Source organism: Girardinichthys multiradiatus, chromosome Y (assembly GCF_021462225.1).
Source record: "Girardinichthys multiradiatus isolate DD_20200921_A chromosome Y, DD_fGirMul_XY1, whole genome shotgun sequence".
Classification (NCBI taxonomy): Eukaryota; Metazoa; Chordata; class Actinopteri; order Cyprinodontiformes; family Goodeidae; genus Girardinichthys; species Girardinichthys multiradiatus.
This window is the reverse complement of record NC_061818.1, coordinates 40927870-40950058: the sequence shown is the minus strand read 5'-3', so window position 1 is coordinate 40950058 and position 22189 is coordinate 40927870. Positions and strand designations below refer to the sequence as shown.

At 43.9% G+C, this 22189-nt stretch overlaps 2 protein-coding genes across 3 annotated transcripts in view; one reads left to right on the top strand and one right to left on the bottom strand.

Moving 5' to 3' along the window:
* The window catches only part of LOC124864113 (double C2-like domain-containing protein alpha), an 80094-nt gene extending 73746 nt beyond the window's left edge, over positions 1–6348 (top strand). Inside the window, exon 11 of one of the 2 annotated variants that reach the window (XM_047358742.1) lies at positions 4665–6348. In XM_047358742.1, coding sequence (XP_047214698.1) covers positions 4665–4801 — 137 coding nt within the window. In that variant the 3' untranslated portion in view covers positions 4802–6348. Of the gene's footprint in view, positions 1–3619; positions 3931–4664 lie in introns of those variants that run through there. The other variant, XM_047358743.1, reaches the window with a different exon arrangement.
* Positions 6349–12580: 6232 nt separating this feature from the next.
* LOC124863811 (zinc finger protein 771-like) lies at positions 12581–17449 on the bottom strand. Its single transcript, XM_047358308.1, has 2 exons — positions 16859–17449; positions 12581–15312 (listed from the first exon to the last, which is right to left on the bottom strand). The coding sequence occupies exons 1-2, from the start codon at positions 17049–17051 to the stop codon at positions 14315–14317; spliced, it is 1191 nt and encodes a 396-aa protein (XP_047214264.1). The 5' UTR covers positions 17052–17449; the 3' UTR covers positions 12581–14314.
* Between the last annotated feature and the right edge of the window lie 4740 nt (positions 17450–22189).

Genomic DNA, 22189 nt, shown 5'->3' with positions numbered 1-22189 from the left:
CTGATTTTGAGGAGGAGTTTCAACAGGTTTTTTTCTGTGAGATTGATTTAACTGCCACTGCACGAAGATTATGGTCAATTAAACAGAAAAACCAGTCAGTGGCAGAGTTCTTCATTGATTTTCGCACCCTCGCAGCAGCCTCTGGCTGGAACGACTGTGCACTCAGAGCAGCCTTCTTCCAGTCTTTAAACGATCCGTTAAAGGATGAGTTATCATTAATCGACGAGCCCAAGACTTTAAATGGACTAATCAATTTAGCTGTCAGACTCGATAATCAGATGAGAGAGAGAAAAAGATCTTGACTTGAACAGAGCACCGTTAGGATTCGTCCTCCTGGCCTAATCACTGAAACATCTAGCCCCACCTCAGTTTCACATATTACTGAAACAGAACCCATGCAGATAGGGCGGACTCGACTTTCTCCAGAGGAAAGATTGAGACGCCGTCAGACTAATCAGTGTTTCTTCTGTGGCTCATCTGAGCATTTCCTTGCTGACTGCTCTATTCGGACCTGGGATCAAAAGACCAGGTCCGTCAGTAAGTAAGGGGAGACTGACGGACCGTCCACTTACCCCTAGACTCTGTTTACCGGCCACAATAATTTCACACCTTTTCTGAACTTTTCTGCCCTTATTGACTCTGGTAGTGATCAGAACCTTATTGATCAAAGGTTAGTTAATGAAGCACAGATCGAGACTGAACCACTTTCTGCACCCCAGTTGGTGTCCTCATTAGACGGACAAAATTTACCACGAATCACTCAACGTACCAAACCCTTGACATTAATCCTTTCTGAAAATCATAGGGAGGAGATTTCTTTTTTTTTTGTTTCCCATTGCTTTGAATTCCATTGTTTTAGGTTTTCCCTGGCTAAAGAAACACAATCCTCACATTAACTGGGCAGAGAACCGAACTGATTCCTGGTCTTCTAGCTGTCATTCCTCTTGCCTACAGTCAGCAGTCGCCTCACTCCCCTCAGATTCAGCTCCTGCACAAGATGAGATTTCCGATCTCGCAAAGGTCCCTTCTGAGTATCATGATCTGAGGTTAGTGTTTAGCAAATCCAAGGCCTCATCATTGCCCCCACATAGACCATATGACTGTGCCATAGACTTGCTTCCCGGAGCCCCCCTGCCTTCCAGTAGGCTTTATAATATCTCAGAACCTGAGAGAAAAGTTATGGAGGATTATATTAATGAGTCACTGGTAACTGGGTTAATTCGCCCCTCCTCATCTCCACTCGGAGCAGGGTTTTTCTTTGTAGGAAAGAAGGATAGCTCACTTCGCCCAGGCATCGACTATAGGGGATTAAATCAAATCACTGTAAAATATAAATACCCTCTCCCACTCCTTTCCTCAGCTTTTGAACCAGTTCATGGCTCTACCATTTTCTCTAAGTTAGATCTCCGTAATACATATCACTTAGTTAGGATCCGCCAGGGGGACGAATGGAAGACCGCCTTCAAGACCCCGTTGGGAACTTTTGAATATTTGGTTATGCCTTTTGGACTGTGTAACGCACCAGCAGTGTTTCAATCACTAATTATTGATGTCCTTAGAGACTTCTTGAATGTTTTTGTTTTCGTCTACCTTGATGACATCCTGATCTATTCTAAGGACATTAAAGAACACATTCGTCACGTCCATCTAGTCCTCCAGAGACTTTTGGAAAACAGACTGTTTGTGAAAGCTGAAAAGTGTGAATTCCATAAGACATCTGTCACATTTTTAGGCTACATCCTGGAGGGTGGACAGGTTCGCTCGGACTCCGAGAAGATCAAGGCAGTACTCGAGTGGCCTGTTCCGGACTCCCGCAAACAACTACAACGGTTCCTTGGATATGCGAACTTTTATAGAAGGTTCATCAAGAACTTCAGCCTAATAACTGCCCCTCTCACCGCATTGACCTCCACAAAAGTAAGGTTTTCCTGGACACCTGAAGCAGATAAGGCTTTTCGGACCTTAAAAGAGAGGTTTTCTCAGGCTCCCATACTGGTTCACCCCGATTACTCCAGACAGTTTATTTTGGAGGTTGACGCCTCAGATACAGGGGTTGGAGCCGTACTTTCTCGACACTCTTCCTCTGATGAAAAACTCCACCCATGTGCCTTCTTTTCTCGTCACTTAACAAACACTGAACAGAATTATAATGTGGGAGATAGAGAGCTACTTGCAATCAAGTTAGCTCTCGAAGAATGGAGACATTGGCTAGAGGGTGCTAAACACCCCATCTTAGTATGGACCGATCACAAGAATCTGGCTTACTTACAATCAGCCAAAAGACTTAACTCACGACAATCACGTTGGTCACTCTTTTCCTCTCGTTTTGATCTAACCATCTCTTACAGGCCTGGCTCCAAAAACCCCACACCAGACGCTCTTTCCCGACTTTATTCACCAGACACCACCGAGAAAGAGGCAGAACCCATCGTACCATCCCACTGGACTTTTGGAGCCGTAGTTTTGGGAGGTGGAGGAATTGGTAAATCAAGCTCAACGTAATAAACCAGACCCAGGCACTGGCCCTACCAACAGGATTTATGTTCCCACATCAGTTAGGTTTAGGTTAATCCGGTGGTTTCATACAGCAAAATTCTCAGGTCACCCAGGGGTTAGCAGAACCATCTCACTCATCTCCAGGCGATTTTGGTGGCCATCCCTTCACAAAGATGTAAAGGAGTATGTGCAGGCTTGCTCAATCTGTGCCAGGCAAAAATCGAGCAATCAGCCTTCTTATGGGTTACTCCAGCCTCTCAGCACTCCCAAACGCCCTTGGTCTCACATTGCTTTAGATTTTGTAACTGGGTTACCCATATCAAAGGGAAATATGGTCATTCTCACGATAGTAGACCGTTTTTCTAAGTCCTGCCACCTTGTTCCTTTAAAGAAACTTCCATCTGCCTTCCAAACGGCCCAGCTGTTAGTTCAGCATGTTTTTCACCTCCATGGCATACCACAGGACATTCTGTCAGATCGTGGTCCCCAATTCATTTCTCGCGTTTGGAAACAGTTTTGTTTGGCTCTTGGAGCCAAAACCTCTTTGATGTATGATTACCACCCCCAATCTAATGGTCAGACCGAACGCATGAACCAACAGATGGAGTCTATACTCAGATGCATGACCGCTACAGAACCTTTGGACTGGTGTATTTATCTCCCCTGGGTTGAATACGCTATCAATTCCCAAATCTCATTAGCTACTGGTCTCTCACCCTTTGAGGTATCCATGGGTTACCAACCTCTTCTGTTTCCCCTGGATGAAAGGGACATAGCTGTAGCATCCATTCGTCACCATATACGTCGATGCAAACCAATTTGGGGTAACGCTACCAGAGCCCTCCTTTGCACAGCAGACCAAAACAAATGTCAGGATCTGTGCCATGTCTGTCTGTTTTGGTGCTATTTCTGTTCTTAACCTCTAGATGGCGTTTTGAACCAGAGGAGAGGTGACAGGTATTCTCTATCTCCTTGATGATCTGCTGAGGAGTATTTAAGGAGGAGGCTGCCAGCAACTCACTGCCAGAGTGTTGCCCTTTGTGGTACAACTCAAGCCACATTACTTTGCCTTTGTCTTGACCTTGCTTTGCTCTTTTGTAATTTTGGATTTGTTGCCTTGCAGGTTACCTGAACCTAACTTTGCCTTGAGCATCGAACTCTGCCTGGATACCATCTTCTGGTAAGAAGCTATCCAACCCCATGAACCAAGACTCAAGCCTCCTGTTTCCTCATTGGAAACCAGCTGGCAGTCTCCAGATTCCTTCGTTCCATGGATCTACCTCTGTGAATCCTGTCCACCCTCCTCCTCCCATTGCACCAACTACAGAAACTCTTGGACCATCAATCATCCTGGCACACCAGTGTTCACTGTCTCCGGTCCCACGGGTCAACAACCGCCTAGTCTCTCCACCCCCTCTGGCGGATCTCTCCCTCAAATCAGTAAGGCAGAAATATCTTTTGTGAATATAGGTCCAGAGTTTCCCCTTGCTTATAGTTCTGTTTATTTTACCGTTGGTGTTCCGGTTCCAGTCTCCTACACATTTCTACATACTGTCAATAAACTTCTTACCGTTAAAACTCTGTCTCCTGAATTGCTTTCTGCATGTGGGTCAAATCCGTTCGAAACATTATGACACATTCAGGGTTCTTAGGGTTAACCAAAACGAATGAAACAACAAAAGCTTGAGAAAACATTTTAGTTAATGAAAACTGTCATTAACAGGGGAAAAATATAACCAACAGAAACTAAACTAAACTAACTAAAATATGCTGAAATTATAGCTTTAATACTCTTTGTATTTATCAGTTTATTTATAAACCTTGTGATCTGATGTGAAATGGATATGGATTCATTTCATGTCGCTTTGTGTTGCTGTCAGAATGAGACTGAATGTGGAAATGTCAAGGGGTGTAAATGCTTTTGCAAGGCTGTAGGTACTGTCAGGTGTCCAGATGATACAATGGCCTCCAGGTGTTCCTTCGCATGAACAAGACTGCATGTTGTATAAACTGCTGTAAATGGCTGGTGTCCAGAGTGTCTGTTGGTAGAAGCTAGTGCTCTCTAGGTGTGCTTCACCAGAAACACAATGTTGGTCTCTAACTGTTCCCAGTCTCCAGAAGGACGCTTCCCAAGTTTCACCAACCTTTCTGTGCTTTCTGGTGTCCAGGTGGTGTCTGCTTTAGTTGCCGTTCCCAGGGAGATGCCCTCCGTCACTGGATGGACTGCCTGAAGAACAAGGGTCAGCGGGTGGAGCGGTGGCACGTCCTGACCAACGAGCTGCCGCGGAGCTTCGTCCACAGCTAACAACATCCGCCACCGCCTCCACGCATGCAGACAGCCACTGTCAGGGATCACATATTTCATGCAGATCCTCTGCATTCATCTTGGGATAGAAACCTTCACAGGAACAGGCCACGTGGAGTGAAGCCGGTGATTGGTGTGCCTTCATCACTGATCATCTGGAAATATTGAGCCCATTGACTCTGTCATCACCTACTCTCTGCACTCACTACCACAGGGACCTAATTGAACTCCAGCTCTGTAAATTAATAAAGGAAGAACCACCTTCAGCATGTTTACATTAACTGCAGCGGACAACTCAGTCATGTCTGGATAACTTCTGGTTCATGTTTTTCTACAGTTTAAAACCAGATGTTATTTTTCTGAACAAAACCCATCACTGCATGAAGCTAGTCATTATTATAATGAATTATTAGTATAATCTGTGAAGTCTTGCATTATGGAGCCTCTAAACTGCCATCTCAGATTTTTATTTAATGTTAGCTGTGCAAACTGTGGGGACTAAAACTGCCCAGATTATTAACGTATGCAGAGAAAAGACATCTTCAGCTGGATGGCTTGGATTTCTGCCATGTATCTCCACAAGTCAGATAACTCCATCAGAGAATCAATCATTGACCCTTGACCCAAGGAGGCCTGATACCAATTAGACATATAAACCACCTTGTTCTCAAACCTGGTGCTTGTTACGGTCATCTCATACCTCGGCACCGTGGCCCAGCTTCTTCTGATCTTCTGGTTCAGAACAGGCCGTTGGTCTCAATCTCATCTTTCCAGAAGACTCTGTCCAGAACTCTAAAGAGTCCGGGAATCTGAACTGGCACCAGTCAGAACCTTCCATTTTGTATTATTCATAATATCATTTGATATCACTTTTGCTTGCTCAGAACCATTCCTGAACTGACTGGATCATTTTTGGAATAGTAATTAATTTATAGCCCTATGGAACGTTGCAGATGATCTGGTTGGAGACCGTCGACCTGGTATGATTTTCTTTACCAGATCAGTTAACAAAGATCTTAAGAACTTGTGGATCATCCTGTCAGCAGACCCACTTTAGATGTTAAAGACTTTATTGTTCATCAGCTGGAAGGACTGAGGAGACATCATGCTGCTGGACCACATGAAGCTGAAAAATGATGCATGTTCATTTTAACACAGATGCTTTTAAACCATATATGAATGATTTGAGAATTATTACAAGACCTTATCATTTTGGCTACATAAACTGAACATTTGTGGACTACTGATTAAGAACAATTAGAAATCACCAATAATGAGGAAAGTCAATTATTGCTTAAATTAATATTGATTGTCAATCAGGCTCAGAAACATCTATAAAAGAATCCCTGCTGGTACTTCAGGGGCTCCGTAATTCCCCCATTTACATGAGACGATGTTATTATGGTAAAACAGTGCAGCATGCTGTGGGACATTTACATGTAATTCAGAAGCATCCACTGCATGTCTTTAAAAACTGCTTTTTCCGATGAAACGTGCACTGATAGGTTCATTTCCAAGTGTTTATACCATAAACATGATCAGATTTCTATCTGCTCACTGTAACATGAAGTCTGAGGGCTAAAAATGCTCTTCATCAATGTCTTCTGCACAACAGAAATATCTACCTGTTCTGCATCTTTCAGAAAAGGTTTGCTGCTCAGGAGGTGAAGGAAACATAGCAAACCTTATTCCAGTGAACCTTATCGCTATATTATACTTTTTGAGATGTACGTGTATTGTTGTTGTTACTAATTTCTGCCACAAAACTAAATCACACTTTAGAAAAATAGGAATTCATCAAAGACAAAAAATGACTTTAGGAAAATTCTGTCTTTTTATTTGATAATTTTTGGTAATTTTTAGCACTTCCATATAAAGGTGTTAATAAAGATGAGGGAAAACGTTTGAAATAATAAGATGAGGATATGTGAAAATAATTAGAAGGATTGAAGGGATCAGTTATTTATTTCTGATTGATTCAGATCCACAGAACTTAGAAACCCAGTTGTGCGGTCATTCTGATGTTTGACATCTCTTTATTCAGGTTTTACTTGCAGAACTTTACCTCAGTTGATTTAATCTGGAAAAACTGAGAGATTACGTAAGATTTTCTCTGCAGAGCCAAGCAGTGCCTGAAGATGAGGAGTCAGAAAGAGATGAAGAATGCAGAAACCTCAGCATCTTCTGTTCAGTCTGAACAAGTTCCTCCTTTGCACCAATGTAATCTAATCTGATTCTCCTCCTGATTTAATCTGAATGTTCTCCTGGTTTTATCTAAATTTACTCTTGACTAAATCAGTTTTCTAATAATTTAGTCTGAGTTCCTCCTTGATCTAATTTGCTTTAGCCCAGTTTAATCTAAGTTTTCTAATTTAATCTGATTTCACTCTCATTTAATCTTAGTTTCTCCCTTTATTTTATCATTATTTAATCTGTGATTCACTTTAATTTAATCAGGTTTCCCTCCTAATCTAATCTGTGTTTCCTGCATCATTTCTGCTGCTCTCCTCAGACTGAAACGTTGCAGCTCCTGCTGTTGACGATGATGATGGTATTAAACTAAGTGGTTCTTCGTCGTTGCTGCATGATGCAATATGTTGATATCCTGTCTATTTCGTTTCTCCTGTCTGTTTTCTATGCTGGTGATGAAACATTCAGGGTTCTTCTGTTTGCAATGTTCTTCGTCCTTTTTCTGCACGACTGAATGTAAGAATGTAACTTTGGGTGTTTACAGATGTTCTTACATTTCTATCTGCTGTTTTCTGGACGATGCAACAATAAATTTGGAATGCAGCTCTGCCTCAGGACTGAGGTTTGTTGTCTAGCTGAGATGACCCTTACTGCCCCCTGCAGACAGAACATAGAATCGCAGCGGAGGCGGATCACAGGATGAAGATGAAGATGATGGAGAAAAGACATTTAGATTTAATGTTAACTGAGTTTTTCTGCTTCTCCGTGACAGTTTAATGTCGTCTTCTCTGAGCAGCAGGAGACTGACCTTTAACCTGACACAGTTACTGAGGTCATGATCTTTGTTATCAGTTAAATTCTTCGGGTCTGAACAGAAGGTTCGGTGAAGGACTGGACTGGTTATCGGTGGGACCGGTGCAGCTTTGGGCCGATACATTTTTTATGCTAACCAACCGAACCGTGAACGTCTCATTCGATCATTTTCTGACGTTGGGCTGGTGGTCCAATCACATCCCTTAAACCAACGGCATTGGCGCGAGCTATTTGGGGGCGTGGCCATTAGTTTCGGCTGCGCGCGCAGCGCGGGTGATGCCCGCCGAATCAGAGGAGCAGCAAGGTAGCTTGTGAAAGCCATTTAACTGGCATGCAGCTTCAATGAGAGCACAGAGGGAACAACTGGTGTTAAATGTTCGATAAACTTATAAAAATGGCCTAAAACGACTCATATGAGGGAAAATTTTATAGTTGGAGATGTTTTAGGAATGAACCCTTTTCACCTTTCTTGTGGTTGTTAAATACGAGCAGATTTAATATGCAGCGCCATCTACTGTTTAAAATAAGAACCTGCTGGTGCAGAAAACAGGACAAATCTGCTGCCAAATGTGCAAAAATTTCACATTTATTTGTTTTTGCTTAAGCAGTTAGCAAATGCTTTTGTTGCATGGAGTCGCTGTTTCCTTCAATATTAGCTGTTGTTTATGGATAGGCTCTTTTTGCATTAAAATGAACATTGCGCAGCTCAGCTAGCTCTGCTGTCTCGCTACTACGCTGTGACGCCTTGATGACTGTTGCTTGTTTCTCAAAATTGGGACACGCATCGTTGCTCAACAAAAAAAAAAGTTTTGAAAGCACCCAAACCGAACTGGTTCAAGAAAAGCTCTTTCAGTGGAGAAAACGCTATTTGTTGCCACTCAGTGGTCAGTTTGAGAATTATGTGCCGCGAGGCATCAGGTGTTCTTTCCAGTTATAGCAGTCCTCAAGCACTCGGTTAGCTGATAGCTGCCTGTCAGTTGACCGAGCAGCTCTTTCAGCTTTACATAGCTACAGGGGTTGGACAATAAAACTGAAACACCTGTCATGTTAGTGTGGGAGGTTTCATGGCTAAATTGGACCAGCCTGGTAGCCAGTCTTCATTGATTGCACATTGCACCAGTAAGAGCAGAGTGTGAAGGTTCAATTAGCAGGGTAAGAGCACAGTTTTGCTCAAAATATTGAAATGCACACAACATTATGGGTGACATACCAGAGTTCAAAAGAGGACAAATTGTTGGTGCACGTCTTGCTGGCGCATCTGTGACCAAGACAGCAAGTCTTTGTGATGTATCAAGAGCCACGGTATCCAGGGTAATGTCAGCAAACCACCAAGAAGGACGAACCACATCCAACAGGATTAACAGTGGACCCAAGAGGAAGCTGTCTGAAAGGGATGTTCGTGTTCTAACCTGGATTGTATCCAAAAAACATAAAACCACGGCTGCCCAAATCACGGCAGAATTAAATGTGCACCTCAACTCTCCTGTTTCCACCAGAACTGTCCGTCAGGAGCTCCACAGGGTCAATATACACGACTGGGCTGCTATAGCCAAACCTTTGGTCACTCATGCCAATGCCAAACGTCGGTTTCAATGGTGCAAGGAGCGCAAATCTTGGGCTGTGGACAATGTGAAACATGTATTGTTCTCTGATGAGTCCACCTTTACTGTTTTCTCCACATCCAGGAGAGTTACGGTGTGGAGAAGCCCCAAAGAAGCGTACCACCCAGACTGTTGCATGCCCAGAGTGAAGCATGGGGGTGGATCAGTGATGGTTTGGGCTGCCATATCATGGCATTCCCTTGGCCCAATACTTGTGCTAGATGCCAAGGACTACCGAACCATTCTAGAGGACCATGTGCATCCAATGGTTCAAACATTGTATCCTGAAGGCGGTGCCGTGTATCAGGATGACAATGCACCAATACACACAGCAAGACTGGTGAAAGATTGGTTTGATGAACATGAAAGTGAAGTTGAACATCTCCCATGGCCTGCACAGTCACCAGATCTAAATATTATTGAGCCGCTTTGGGGTGTTTTGGAGGAGCGAGTCAGGAAACGTTTTCCTCCACCAGTATCAAGTAGTGACCTGGCCACTATCCTGCAAGAAGAATGGCTTAAAATCCCTCTGACCACTGTGAAGGACTTGTATATGTCATTCCCAAGATGAATTGATGCTGTATTGGCTGCAAAAGGAGGCCCTACACCATACTAATAAATTACTGTGGTCTAAAACCAGGTGTTTCAGTTTCATTGTCACCTGTACATTCCCACCAAAAAACATCACAAACGTTTATGATGTGTCACAGAAAGTGTAATTTAACAAATCCTATTTACAGCATCCGTTGCTCTCCTCCATTATAGGTCCTTTAACGTGCAATGAATCATGGGAGAGGGTGCACCATGACACAGGAAATTAAAGCTACATTGCCCTCTGCTGACCTCTCAGTGAATTGCATGTGATTTAAAGTGCTTAACAGACTGATATACAGGTCCTTCTCAAAATATTAGCATATTGTGATAAAGTTAATTATTTTCCATAATGTCATGATGAAAATTTAACATTCATATATTTTAGATTCATTGCACACTAACTGAAATATTTCAGGTCTTTTATTGTCTTAATACGGATGATTTTGGCATACAGCTCATGAAAACCCAAAATTCCTATCTCACAAAATTAGCATATCATTAAAAGGGTCTCTAAACGAGCTATGAACCTAATCATCTGAATCAACGAGTTAACTCTAAACACCTGCAAAAGATTCCTGAGGTCTTTAAAACTCCCAGCCTGGTTCATCACTCAAAACCCCAATCATGGGTAAGACTGCCGACCTGACTGCTGTCCAGAAGGCCACTATTGACACCCTCAAGCAAGAGGGTAAGACACAGAAAGAAATTTCTGAACAAATAGGCTGTTCCCAGAGTGCTGTATCAAGGCACCTCAGTGGGAAGTCTGTGGGAAGGAAAAAGTGTGGCAGAAAACGCTGCACAACGATAAGAGGTGACCGGACCCTGAGGAAGATTGTGGAGAAGGGCCGATTCCAGACCTTGGGGGACCTGCGGAAGCAGTGGACTGAGTCTGGAGTAGAAACATCCAGAGCCACCGTGCACAGGCGTGTGCAGGAAATGGGCTACAGGTGCCGCATTCCCCAGGTCAAGCCACTTTTGAACCAGAAACAGCGGCAGAAGCGCCTGACCTGGGCTACAGAGAAGCAGCACTGGACTGTTGCTCAGTGGTCCAAAGTACTTTTTTCGGATGAAAGCAAATTCTGCATGTCATTCGGAAATCAAGGTGCCAGAGTCTGGAGGAAGACTGGGGAGAAGGAAATGCCAAAATGCCAGAAGTCCAGTGTCAAGTACCCACAGTCAGTGATGGTCTGGGGTGCCGTGTCAGCTGCTGGTGTTGGTCCACTGTGTTTTATCAAGGGCAGGGTCAATGCAGCTAGCTATCAGGAGATTTTGGAGCACTTCATGCTTCCATCTGCTGAAAAGCTTTATGGAGATGAAGATTTCATTTTTCAGCACGACCTGGCACCTGCTCACAGTGCCAAAACCACTGGTAAATGGTTTACTGACCATGGTATCACTGTGCTCAATTGGCCTGCCAACTCTCCTGACCTGAACCCCATAGAGAATCTGTGGGATATTGTGAAGAGAACGTTGAGGGACTCAAGACCCAACACTCTGGATGAGCTAAAGGCCGCTATCGAAGCATCCTGGGCCTCCATAAGACCTCAGCAGTGCCACAGGCTGATTGCCTCCATGCCACGCCGCATTGAAGCAATCATTTCTGCAAAAGGATTCCCGACCACGTATTGAGTGCATAACTGTACATGATTATTTGAAGGTTGACGTTTTTTGTATTAAAAACTCTTTTCTTTTATTGGTCGGATGAAATATGCTAATTTTGTGAGATAGGAATTTTGGGTTTTCATGAGCTGTATGCCAAAATCATCCGTATTAAGACAATAAAAGACCTGAAATATTTCAGTTAGTGTGCAATGAATCTAAAATATATGAATGTTAAATTTTCATCATTACATTATAGAAAATAATGAACTTTATCACAATATGCTAATTTTTTGAGAAGGACCTGTATCTCTGCAACTCGAATGTGCATTCAAACATTTAGAGATCACATTAAGTTCCCTTGTAAAGGTTATAATGCATTTCAGATTCATCCTGAAATTTCCCCCGGAAGCCGAGTATGCATAATTTTTTGTATAGGTTCTCCCAACTGTACTTAAAATTCCTGTTTGGGGCCAAAATTTAGGTTGTTTTTCCCATCAATTTGTCAGAAAGTTTAAAAGTTCCCAGGATCTCACAATACTCCAAAACAACCAGTCCGCATCTATAGTATCTAATGGTTACTATGGTGACCTCAGGATGCTGCTCTGCTGCAGATCTCAAACAATGAGACGTTTGTACCTCCCTGAACATCCGCCTCACTGGGAGCTGCCGACAACAGAAGCAGCTGTACATTTATTAATAACTATTTGTTCTCAGTGTGAGATGATGCTCCTGTTTATTTTAGGGCTTTTTACCAATAACTGGAGAGGATGCTGGAGTTGGTTTTCTCTTTATCCAACATCACCAGAATCATCCAGCATTCGGGTCAGCTAGGTAATAAAGGTCAAACTAATCACCAAACCTGTCGTCTCACCTGCTGCTGGAGAACATCAGCAAACATCTCTGTTAAAACATCTTCAGAACATTTCAGGACTGACTGAAGATGCTTCCAAATGCAGGAACTGGAATAAATTAGCTTCAGTTTGAGACACCAGCAGATTTTATTGGAAATTCTACAGTTTTCAAGAACATTTCCAGAGATCTGTCAGGTTATCAGTGAGCTGCTGATATCAAATGGTCCAGAAACTAAAAAGGGCTGTAAATGGAGGATCTGATAACCGGCAGTTCAGGTAGAGCTTTCTGTAGGACGAACTCATGCGCGTTTCAGATGACTCCACCACCAGATCAACCGAGGTCTGAGCTGCATTCATACGGAATAAAAGTGCAAAGGAGGATGTTCAGCAGCAGAGAGACATCACATTTCCACCACTGCATCCTAAAGACTAAACAGATGAATCTGTCCGGGTAGCTGCCAGTGAACTGATCCTGCTGAGAAGAACTGCTCAGAAGCTCTGCAGGAGCAAGCTAACATATGGATACTGTCTGAGTTGGTGTCTCCATCAGGGTAGATCTTTCTCATGCACAACTTCATCTGCAAAAGCAGCAATAAAAGCTCTGGGTGGCAGCAGCGCCAATGAGGCTGAGGTCTTCTGTCTGCATAGCCACCTTTGGGTGGCCATGGGTTACTGTCCCATGCAGTGGGGTTATTAGGGCTTTGGCAGGTGACAGCATCTCCAGGTTGACCTATGTTCCACTCCTCACCTGAGGTCAGGATCTGTGGGTAACGCCTGAAAAAATGAGATCAGGAATTTAAAATGCTGTAATAAGCTTCTTCTGCTTGATGGATGTAGTTTAGGAATAGAATGAGGAGTTCACAGTCAGGTCCCCACTGATAATGATTACTGGACTGGACGTCACATGACACGCATGCTCCATTGCTATGCACTGAGTCCAAAGAACATAAAATTGGTTCTTCTTAAAGGCCAATAAAGTTCTAGTAGAAGGACGTGTTGCTTTGATAGTTTGACTTAAATGTAGCTGAGATATAATTAACATGAAATGTCATGTGGGAAATTCTGAAAGAAATAAGCGATGTACACAGGTATGCCACCTTTCTAGGGCTGCAGGCCTTTAAGCAGACTGGGACTCTGAGGAAGGGTTCTGTCTCATTGGAATCTTGGGAACGTCTGTGGGTCACCTCAGATGAGCAGAAGATGTTGAGGCTGCTTCTCCCATAGTCCAGTGGATCTTTGCTAGAAGTTGCATGGTTTTATCAGTGGTTATCTCCATGTCTGCCTGTTCTGATAGATGTTCAGACCTGCACCTGATACCTTCTCGTATTCTCTCTGATTGCATCTGGAATTCTGTTTAAACCAGTCCAATTCCCATCCCTGAGGGCCTGTTTCCCGAATGATCTCCAACAGTTGCTGAATATGAACCTCCTCCACATTTCACCAAGTTCTGCAGAGGCCTGGGAATGCTCCAGGCATTCAGTTGAGGTCCGCTGAATCCGGGAAACATCTAAAACATGCAGAACACGAGCCCTCGAGTACCAGAACTGGGTTAGGACTTTTAGCCCCATTGGTTCTGCTAAGAAAAGGACTTGGATCTGTACATGTTGCTGGCCCTAATGAGTCTCTGACATGTGACTGAGCTTTCAGACTTAGGTGTTACAGATTCTGTTCTGATTAGACCAAAAAAGTTTGTTTTCACACCTTATTATCTATATGATAACCCGGAGCTGTGAAGACACCTCGTCCTTTAGGTTGTTCACAGCTCTGCCTGCAGAGGAAGGTAGTAATCTGCTTCAGAGGATTACTCTAACATTTAAAGTCTCATGAGTCCATCAAGTCCTGACTGAGCCTGATTGGTCCAATCAGGTGCTTGCCAGGAAGCACAGGTCCTTCTTGAGGTGCAGCTGCAGACCGCTGGCACTGGTGAAGGTCTTGGAGCAGCGTGCGCAGCGGTAAGGTTTTTCTCCTGAGTGTGTCCGCTTGTGCTTCTTCATGGTGTCTCCATCGCTGAAGGTGCGGCAGCAGAATGGGCAGCTGTACGGACGTTCGCCGGTGTGAATGCGCAGGTGGCGCCGCAGGTTTCCTCTCTGACTGAAGCTTTTGGAGCAAAAGGTGCAGCGGTGCGGTCGCTCGCCTGTGTGCGTTCGCAGGTGGCGCCGTAGGTCGGCCGACTGAGCAAAGGACTTGCAGCACCAGTCACAGGCGTAGGTCTTCCTCTTCTGCTCCAGGTGGAAGCGGAGCCCGGCGGTGTGGTTGAACGCCTCCCCGCAGCGCGGGCAGCGGTGAACGAGCTCGGGGATGAACCCGGTGACCTGGGCACCATCAGGTGGCTGCATCTCCTGGGAGGTCATCCTGGTTCTGGAAGCATCCTGCTGATCTGCTGCTGGCACCAACATCTGGTCTTCTTTAGCTGTGTTTTCGAAGCCTGACTCTTCTGTGGCAACATGAACGTTTGCCATTACGGACTCAGCTGGACTGTCAGCTTCGCTTGATTCCTCAGGTTCAGCTTTGACCCGTGCAGGGGGCTGGACCTGTGGCTCCTCCCTGAGAGCTGGGACCTCTGTGTGGATCCTGGGAGGATTCAGGGACAGTTGACACAGCAGAGGAGATGTCCTCCCAAATGTCTCCTGCAGCAGGTTGGGTTTTGGTATCTGATCCCAGGGTTCTGCAGGTCTCTTATCTCCTGGATGGTGGATTGGTGCTGATGGTGTTTCCTTCTGAACCGACAGAAGCTGCACAGAAACCGGTGGAGGTCTGGACTGAGTTAGGGTGGAGTCTGGTTCCTCTATGTGGGTTCTGGGTTTCACCTCACTGAGAGGCTGCTCTGGAGGTACAAACCCCAGACCAGCCTGGGTCGACCCTGAAACAGAGACATTGTGGTTAATACAGCAGTATATGTTACCCCTCACCTGACTACAGGCACACCAATCAGTCAGAACATTATGACCAGTCCGCCCTAATTTTTCTGCATGGAGTGCTCGGATCCAGTAGTCCTGCCCTCACTGCTGATTTACAGACTGTCATTTCTACCACCATTTTATAAAAGGTTATTTTCACTAAGCTCTACTTATTTATATACGCCTACATGGATGGAATCCTATTTGTCAGACCAGTCACTGGTTTTCTGAATCAAAGGCCATCTGCTAGGAAGCCATTTATTCAACTAGATTCAAAAACTGAAACTCATTTAAATCTTTGATTTACTGTATTTCTGTTAAATTTGATGATTCTGGCACCCAGCCCATGAAAACCCAAAATTCACTTTCTCAAAAAGTTACATGATTACATCAGACCAAAAAAAAGGATTTTATTACAGAACTGTGGATCTACTGAACAGTACAGTATGTCCATGTCAGGGCTTCTTCTTTCATGAATTACTGCATCAATGCAGCACGACATGGAGGAGATCAGTTTGTGGTTCTGCTGAGGTCTTTTGGAAGCCCAGGTTGCTTTGATGGTGATCTTCAGCTCGTCTGCATTGTTGGTTCTTAGTGTTTCTTATCTTCCTCTTGACAATTCTCCATAGATTCTCTATGGTTTTAAGGTCAGGCCAATTTACTGGCCAATCAAGCCCAGTTAACGCCATGGTCACTGAGCAACCTCTTGGTACCTTTGGAAGAGTGGGCCACTACCAAGTCCTGCTGGACAATGAAATCACTATCTCCATAAAGCTTTTCAGCAGACAGAGGCATGGACTGCTCTAAAATGTCTTGGCTGGAGGCTGCACTTCTTCCTTCCACTCAACCTTCCATTAAAACACTTAGATACATTTCTCTTTGAACAGTAAGCGTCTCTTGCAATGGTCATAACAGGACCAGAACAGAACTTTTCTGTGGTAAAATACTTGAATTATCTGTCTGACGTAATATTTTACATTTCTGGGAAACTGAATGTTGTGATTCCAGTAGCCTTAAATTATACTGGGATGAGTTACACCTGTTTCTGTGAGCTCAGCTTTTTCTGCTCAACTTAGTTAACACATACTCAGAAGGAACCTCCTTTACAGCTTATATAAAAATAGAATTTCGTGTTTACATGTAAACATAAGCTAATAAATCCGTTCAGTGTGACTCATTCAGTACCAGCAGCATTTAAACAATAATTCGGGTTGTGTCCCACTGAGCTACGAACCACAATCTGTCAGTTTCTAAAGATAAACATCATCCGCTGATTCTCTACAAAGGCTCCAGGGCAAAGAGGAAGTAGCAATGAAAACCTGAAAAAGTCCCTTCTGTTTCATTATATATCGACAGAAACGGTTCTTGTAGCTGAAGCCGAATATTACATACAGTTCTAATCTGCGCAGAAATTATTTTAGACCTTTGATTCGGCCCATGCTTAACCCTAAAATCGCCGGTAGGTTTTAAAACCAGGGATTTGTCGGCCTGATTTGGAACGGCCCTCACTCAGCCACTCGGTCTCGGCCTCCAGCAGCAGGATGTCCCGCAGCTGCCTCCGCAGGCTCTCGTTCTCCAGCCTGGTTCTGGCCGTCTCCTCCCGGTACTGGGCCACCGTGTCCTCCACCACGTCCAGTACCTCCTTTACCACCGCGGTGAGCCGCTCCGTCAGGTAGGCACTGAGCAGCTGCAGTTTGGTCATTTTGATCCTAGAAACACCGACAGCCGAACCAGAACCGAATATTACCGACCAAACAGGAAGCGGCAGGGAGATTCTTCAAAATAAAACCCTGTCTGTTTGTATTCAGTATCGATGAGACTTTTTCAGTTTACGGTTTGCAATCAAAAACATCCACACAGGTTTTATCTGTCCACCTGAGAAGAAATGAAACTGGTTAGGATGTTCAGAAAAACCCAGGAACCACCAAGGCTCGACCCGTCATGAACTGTCCAAAGAAACTTCTTAGTCAATAACTTAACCTGGATGGCATTAAATTGACCTCTGATAATAAAGTAAAAAACCTTGGTGTTAACTTTGACTAGGACATGTCATTTAAATCCCATATTAAACAGGTTTCTAGGATTTCCTTCTTTCACCTCCAGAACATTGCCAAAATTTGAAATATCCTGTCCAGGAGTGACGCTGAAAAACTAGTCCATGCATTTGTTACTTCAAGGCTGGACTATTGTAATTCTTTACTATCAGGATGTCCACAAAATGCAGTTAAAAGCCTTCAGCTGATTCAAAATGCTGCAGCAAGAGTTCTGATGAAAATTAAAAAGATAGATCATATTTCTCCTATTTTAGCTTCCCTTCATTGGCTCCCTGTTAAATCCAGAATATAATTTAAAATTCTCCTCCTCACATATAAAGCCCTTAATGATCTAGCTCCATCATATATCAGAGATCTGATTGGTCCATATGTTCCTAACAGAGAACTTTGTTCTCAGACTGCAGGTTTACTGGTGGTTTCTAGAGTCTCTAGAAGTAGAATGGGAGGCAGATCCTTTAGTTATCAGGCTCCTCTCCTGTGGAACCAGCTCCCAGTTTTAGTCCGTGAGGCAGACACCCTGTCTACTTTTAAGGCTAGGCTTAAAACTTTCCTTTTTGATAAAGCTTATAGTTAGAGTGACTTAGTTTATCCTGAACTATCTCTGTAGTTATGCTGCTATAGGCTTAGGCTGCTGGAGGACATAATGACCACTTTCACCCTCTTCGCTACATTCTCACACTACTCTCCAATTTTGCATTATTTGCTGTTATTTCAGTTTTTAACTTTGTTCTCTCTTTTCTCTTCCTAGAAGCTACACCTGGCCTGGCTCTGTGTCTACCTGTGACACCTTTCTGGAGAGGGGAATCATCCGAGCTTCTGCTGGCAACAACTTAATGCTCACCTTCTACAGATGATCCACATAGTCCTGTCTTTCAGTGTTTAACCCTTTCTCTCTCCTAGACATGGCTACTGACTGAGCTTCTACTGTAACTAACTCTATGTTCTCTCTTTCAGACTCTAACCTTGAAAACTGGATCAGAGTTTATCTGTTCTTTCTTTCTAGATGAAACCACTGAAGGAGCTACATCCATTAACATTTACTTTTCCTTCCCATAGAAAGTACTCCTGGATCAGTGCTTCTTTGTTCTCTTTGTGTCTCTGCTCTGTTCTCTCAAACCTCCAGTTGGTCGTGGCAGATGGCCGCTCACACTGAGCCTGGTTCTGGTTCTGCTGGAGGTTTCTTCCTGTTAAAAGGGAGTTTTTCCTCTCCACTGTCGCTACATGCATGCTCAGTATGAGGGATTGCTGCAAAGTCAACACCAGTGACTGTCCACTGTCTCTACATGCTCATCCAGGAGGAGTGAATGCTGCAAGTCACTGACTGGATGCAATCTGCTGGGTTTCCTTAGATAGAAAAACTTTTTATCCAATTTGAATAAATAACTGAATCTGACTGAACTGTTCAATGGTTACGATTAATTGGAATGTATGAACCTGACTGTTGTGAAGAACCTTGAGACGACATGTGTTGTGAATTGGCGCTATATAAATAAAACTGAATTGAATTGAACTGGGAACTGCAGAACCACCAATGTCACTGTTCAGTAAAACTACAGGTCCTTCTCAAAAAATTAGCATATTGTGATAAAGTTCATTATTTTCCATAATGTCATAATGAAAATTTAACATTCATATATTTTAGATTCATTGCACACTAACTGAAATATTTCAGGTCTTTTATTGTCTTAATATGGATGATTTTGGCATACAGCTCATGAAAACCCAAAATTCCTATCTCACAAAATTAGCATATCATTAAAAGGGTCTCTAAACGAGCTATGAACCTAATCATCTGAATCAACGAGTTAACTCTAAACACCTGCAAAAGATTCCTGAGGCCTTTAAAACTCCCAGCCTGGTTCATCACTCAAAACCCCAATCATGGGTAAGACTGCCGACCTGACTGCTGTCCAGAAGGCCACTATTGACACCCTCAAGCAAGAGGGTAAGACACAGAAAGACATTTCTGAACGAATAGGCTGTTCCCAGAGTGCTGTATCAAGGCACCTCAGTGGGAAGTCTGTGGGAAGGAAAAAGTGCGGCAGAAAACGCTGCACAACGAGAAGAGGTGACCGGACCCTGAGGAAGATTGTGGAGAAGGGCCGATTCCAGACCTTGGGGGACCTGCGGAAGCAGTGGACTGAGTCTGGAGTAGAAACATCCAGAGCCACCGTGCACAGGCGTGTGCAGGAAATGGACTACAGGTGCCGCATTCCCCAGGTCAAGCCACTTTTGAACCAGAAACAGCAGCAGAAGCGCCTGACCTGGGCTACAGAGAAGCAGCACTGGACTGTTGCTCAGTGGTCCAAAGTACTTTTTTCAGATGAAAGCAAATTCTGCATGTCATTCAGAAATCAAGGTGCCAGAGTCTGGAGGAAGACTGGGGAGAAGGAAATGCCAAAATGCCAGAAGTCCAGTGTCAAGTACCCACAGTCAGTGATGGTCTGGGGTGCCGTGTCAGCTGCTGGTGTTGGTCCACTGTGTTTTATCAAGGGCAGGGTCAATGCAGCTAGCTATCAGGAGATTTTGGAGCACTTCATGCTTCCATCTGCTGAAAAGCTTTATGGAGATGAAGATTTCATTTTTCAGCACGACCTGGCACCTGCTCACAGTGCCAAAACCACTGGTAAATGGTTTACTGACCATGGTATCACTGTGCTCAATTGGCCTGCCAACTCTCCTGACCTGAACCCCATAGAGAATCTGTGGGATATTGTGAAGAGAACGTTGAGAGACTCAAGACCCAACACTCTGGATGAGCTAAAGGTCGCTATCGAAGCATCCTGGGCCTCCATAAGACCTCAGCAGTGCCACAGGCTGATTGCCTCCATGCCACGCCGCATTGAAGCAGTCATTTCTGCAAAAGGATTCCCTGACCAAGTATTGAGTGCATAACTGTACATGATTATTTGAAGGTTGATGTTTTTTGTATTAAAAACACTTTTCTTTTATTGGTCGGATGAAATATGCTAATTTTGTGAGATAGGAATTTTGGGTTTTCATGAGCTGTATGCCAAAATCATCCGTATTAAGACAATAAAAGACCTGAAATATTTCAGTTAGTGTGCAATGAATCTAAAATATATGAATGTTAAATTTTCATCATGACATTATAGAAAATAATGAACTTTATCACAATATGCTAATATTTTGAGAAGGACCTGTAAGTAAAGTTGGGTCTGTACCAGGAAACCAACCAGTTTAAATGAATTTTACTGATTCTTCCAAGAAGAGAAGTCAAAGGTCAGCCAAGATGATTCCAGAAACTTGAAGATGACTACAGAAAGGGTGTGATCCAAGAGGAACTGGCTAAGGGACATTTAACCAGATATTAGGGGGGTGTATGTATATATATGACCCTGTGTGGTTTAAAGAAAATCCATTTCTGTTGCAGTGCTGATGATCTCCATCTTCATCTGTCATAGAAATTAGTTTTGAGTTCAGCTGGATGATGTCAGGCATGGATCCCAGTCTATGAAGACTCCCAGGTGTTTTGTCCCATTCCTTCAGCACACACGTCTTCAGGTGTCCAACAGTATGGGGACATCTCCAGCAGTCTCTGTTGGGGACAGGTCAGTCCAGCAGCTGTACCCTCCTCTTCCTCAGTCAGACCTTTGGAATGTTGTTTTCCACTGCCACAGAGAAGAAGTGGTCCTGAAGGCAGCAGTTGCTGCTCTAAAATCTCTGCTGGACATTTCTGCATCAATGGTGCCATCAGCAAAGGAGGAAATGATCCCAGCAGGATGTTCTGTTCTGCAGAAGGAGAAATATGCACATCCTTCCAACCTTTCTGTGAGGAACTTAGTTTTTCATCCTCTGAACATCCAAGATCCTCAGATTCTCAGGCTGGCACAATCTCAAAGTTCTCCAACACAGCTTTTTCTAGAAGAGCCCAAACAGGAAAGATCTCGTCTTCAGGTTGTCTGACAGGAAGCAGAATTGGTTTTCTACCGAGCTGTAAGTTCTGAAGGTGTGAAGAAGAGCCACATTAAATGAGGAGCCTGAAGCTGTGACCAGCTCAATCAGAACATCAGAACTGACCCAGAACTTCCTCACGGATGTACAGAATCTTCTAAAAGTGTTTTCCACAGTTTGTCCTTGTGGTTGGGTTACTGACATAGGACACCTGGTAAGGTCCTGGCTACCATCTAACATCTCTCTGCTCTCCTCCTCAGGTCTGCTGCTCACCACACCACTGATTTCACTGACGTCACACTTGTTGAAAACTTTGTTTTAAACTTAGTTTGTGTTGAACACATTTATATTTCAGAACACGGTGGGTCTACCTTTTTGCTGTGGCCTTTGAGACGGGTCAGAACAGTACTGTTCCAACCACAAACCTCAGTGTGTTTCATTGGGACTTTATGTGACAGACCAGCACAAAGTAGAGCAGAGCTGTGAAGTGGAAAGAAACTCATTTTACAGGCAAATATTTGAAAAGTGTGGTGTGCATTTCTATTGATCCGTCTTGAGTCAGAACTCTGTAGAACCTCCTCTGGCTGCAGGTCTTCTGGAGTTTGTCTCCAGCACCTACATCTACAGACTAAATTCCTTTTTGGAAAACATCTCAAGCTCAGTCACATTGGATGGGGAACATCTGAGAACACCAGTTTTCACAGAATCTCGGTAGGATTTAGGTGTGGACTTTGACTAGGCCATTCTAACACATGAATCTGCTTTGATCTACACCATCTCCTTGGAGCTCTGGCTGTATGTTTAAGGTGGCTGTCATGCTGGAAGGTGAAGTCTTCTGCAGATCATCTTCTTCCCCGTTTGCTGTGTCTCC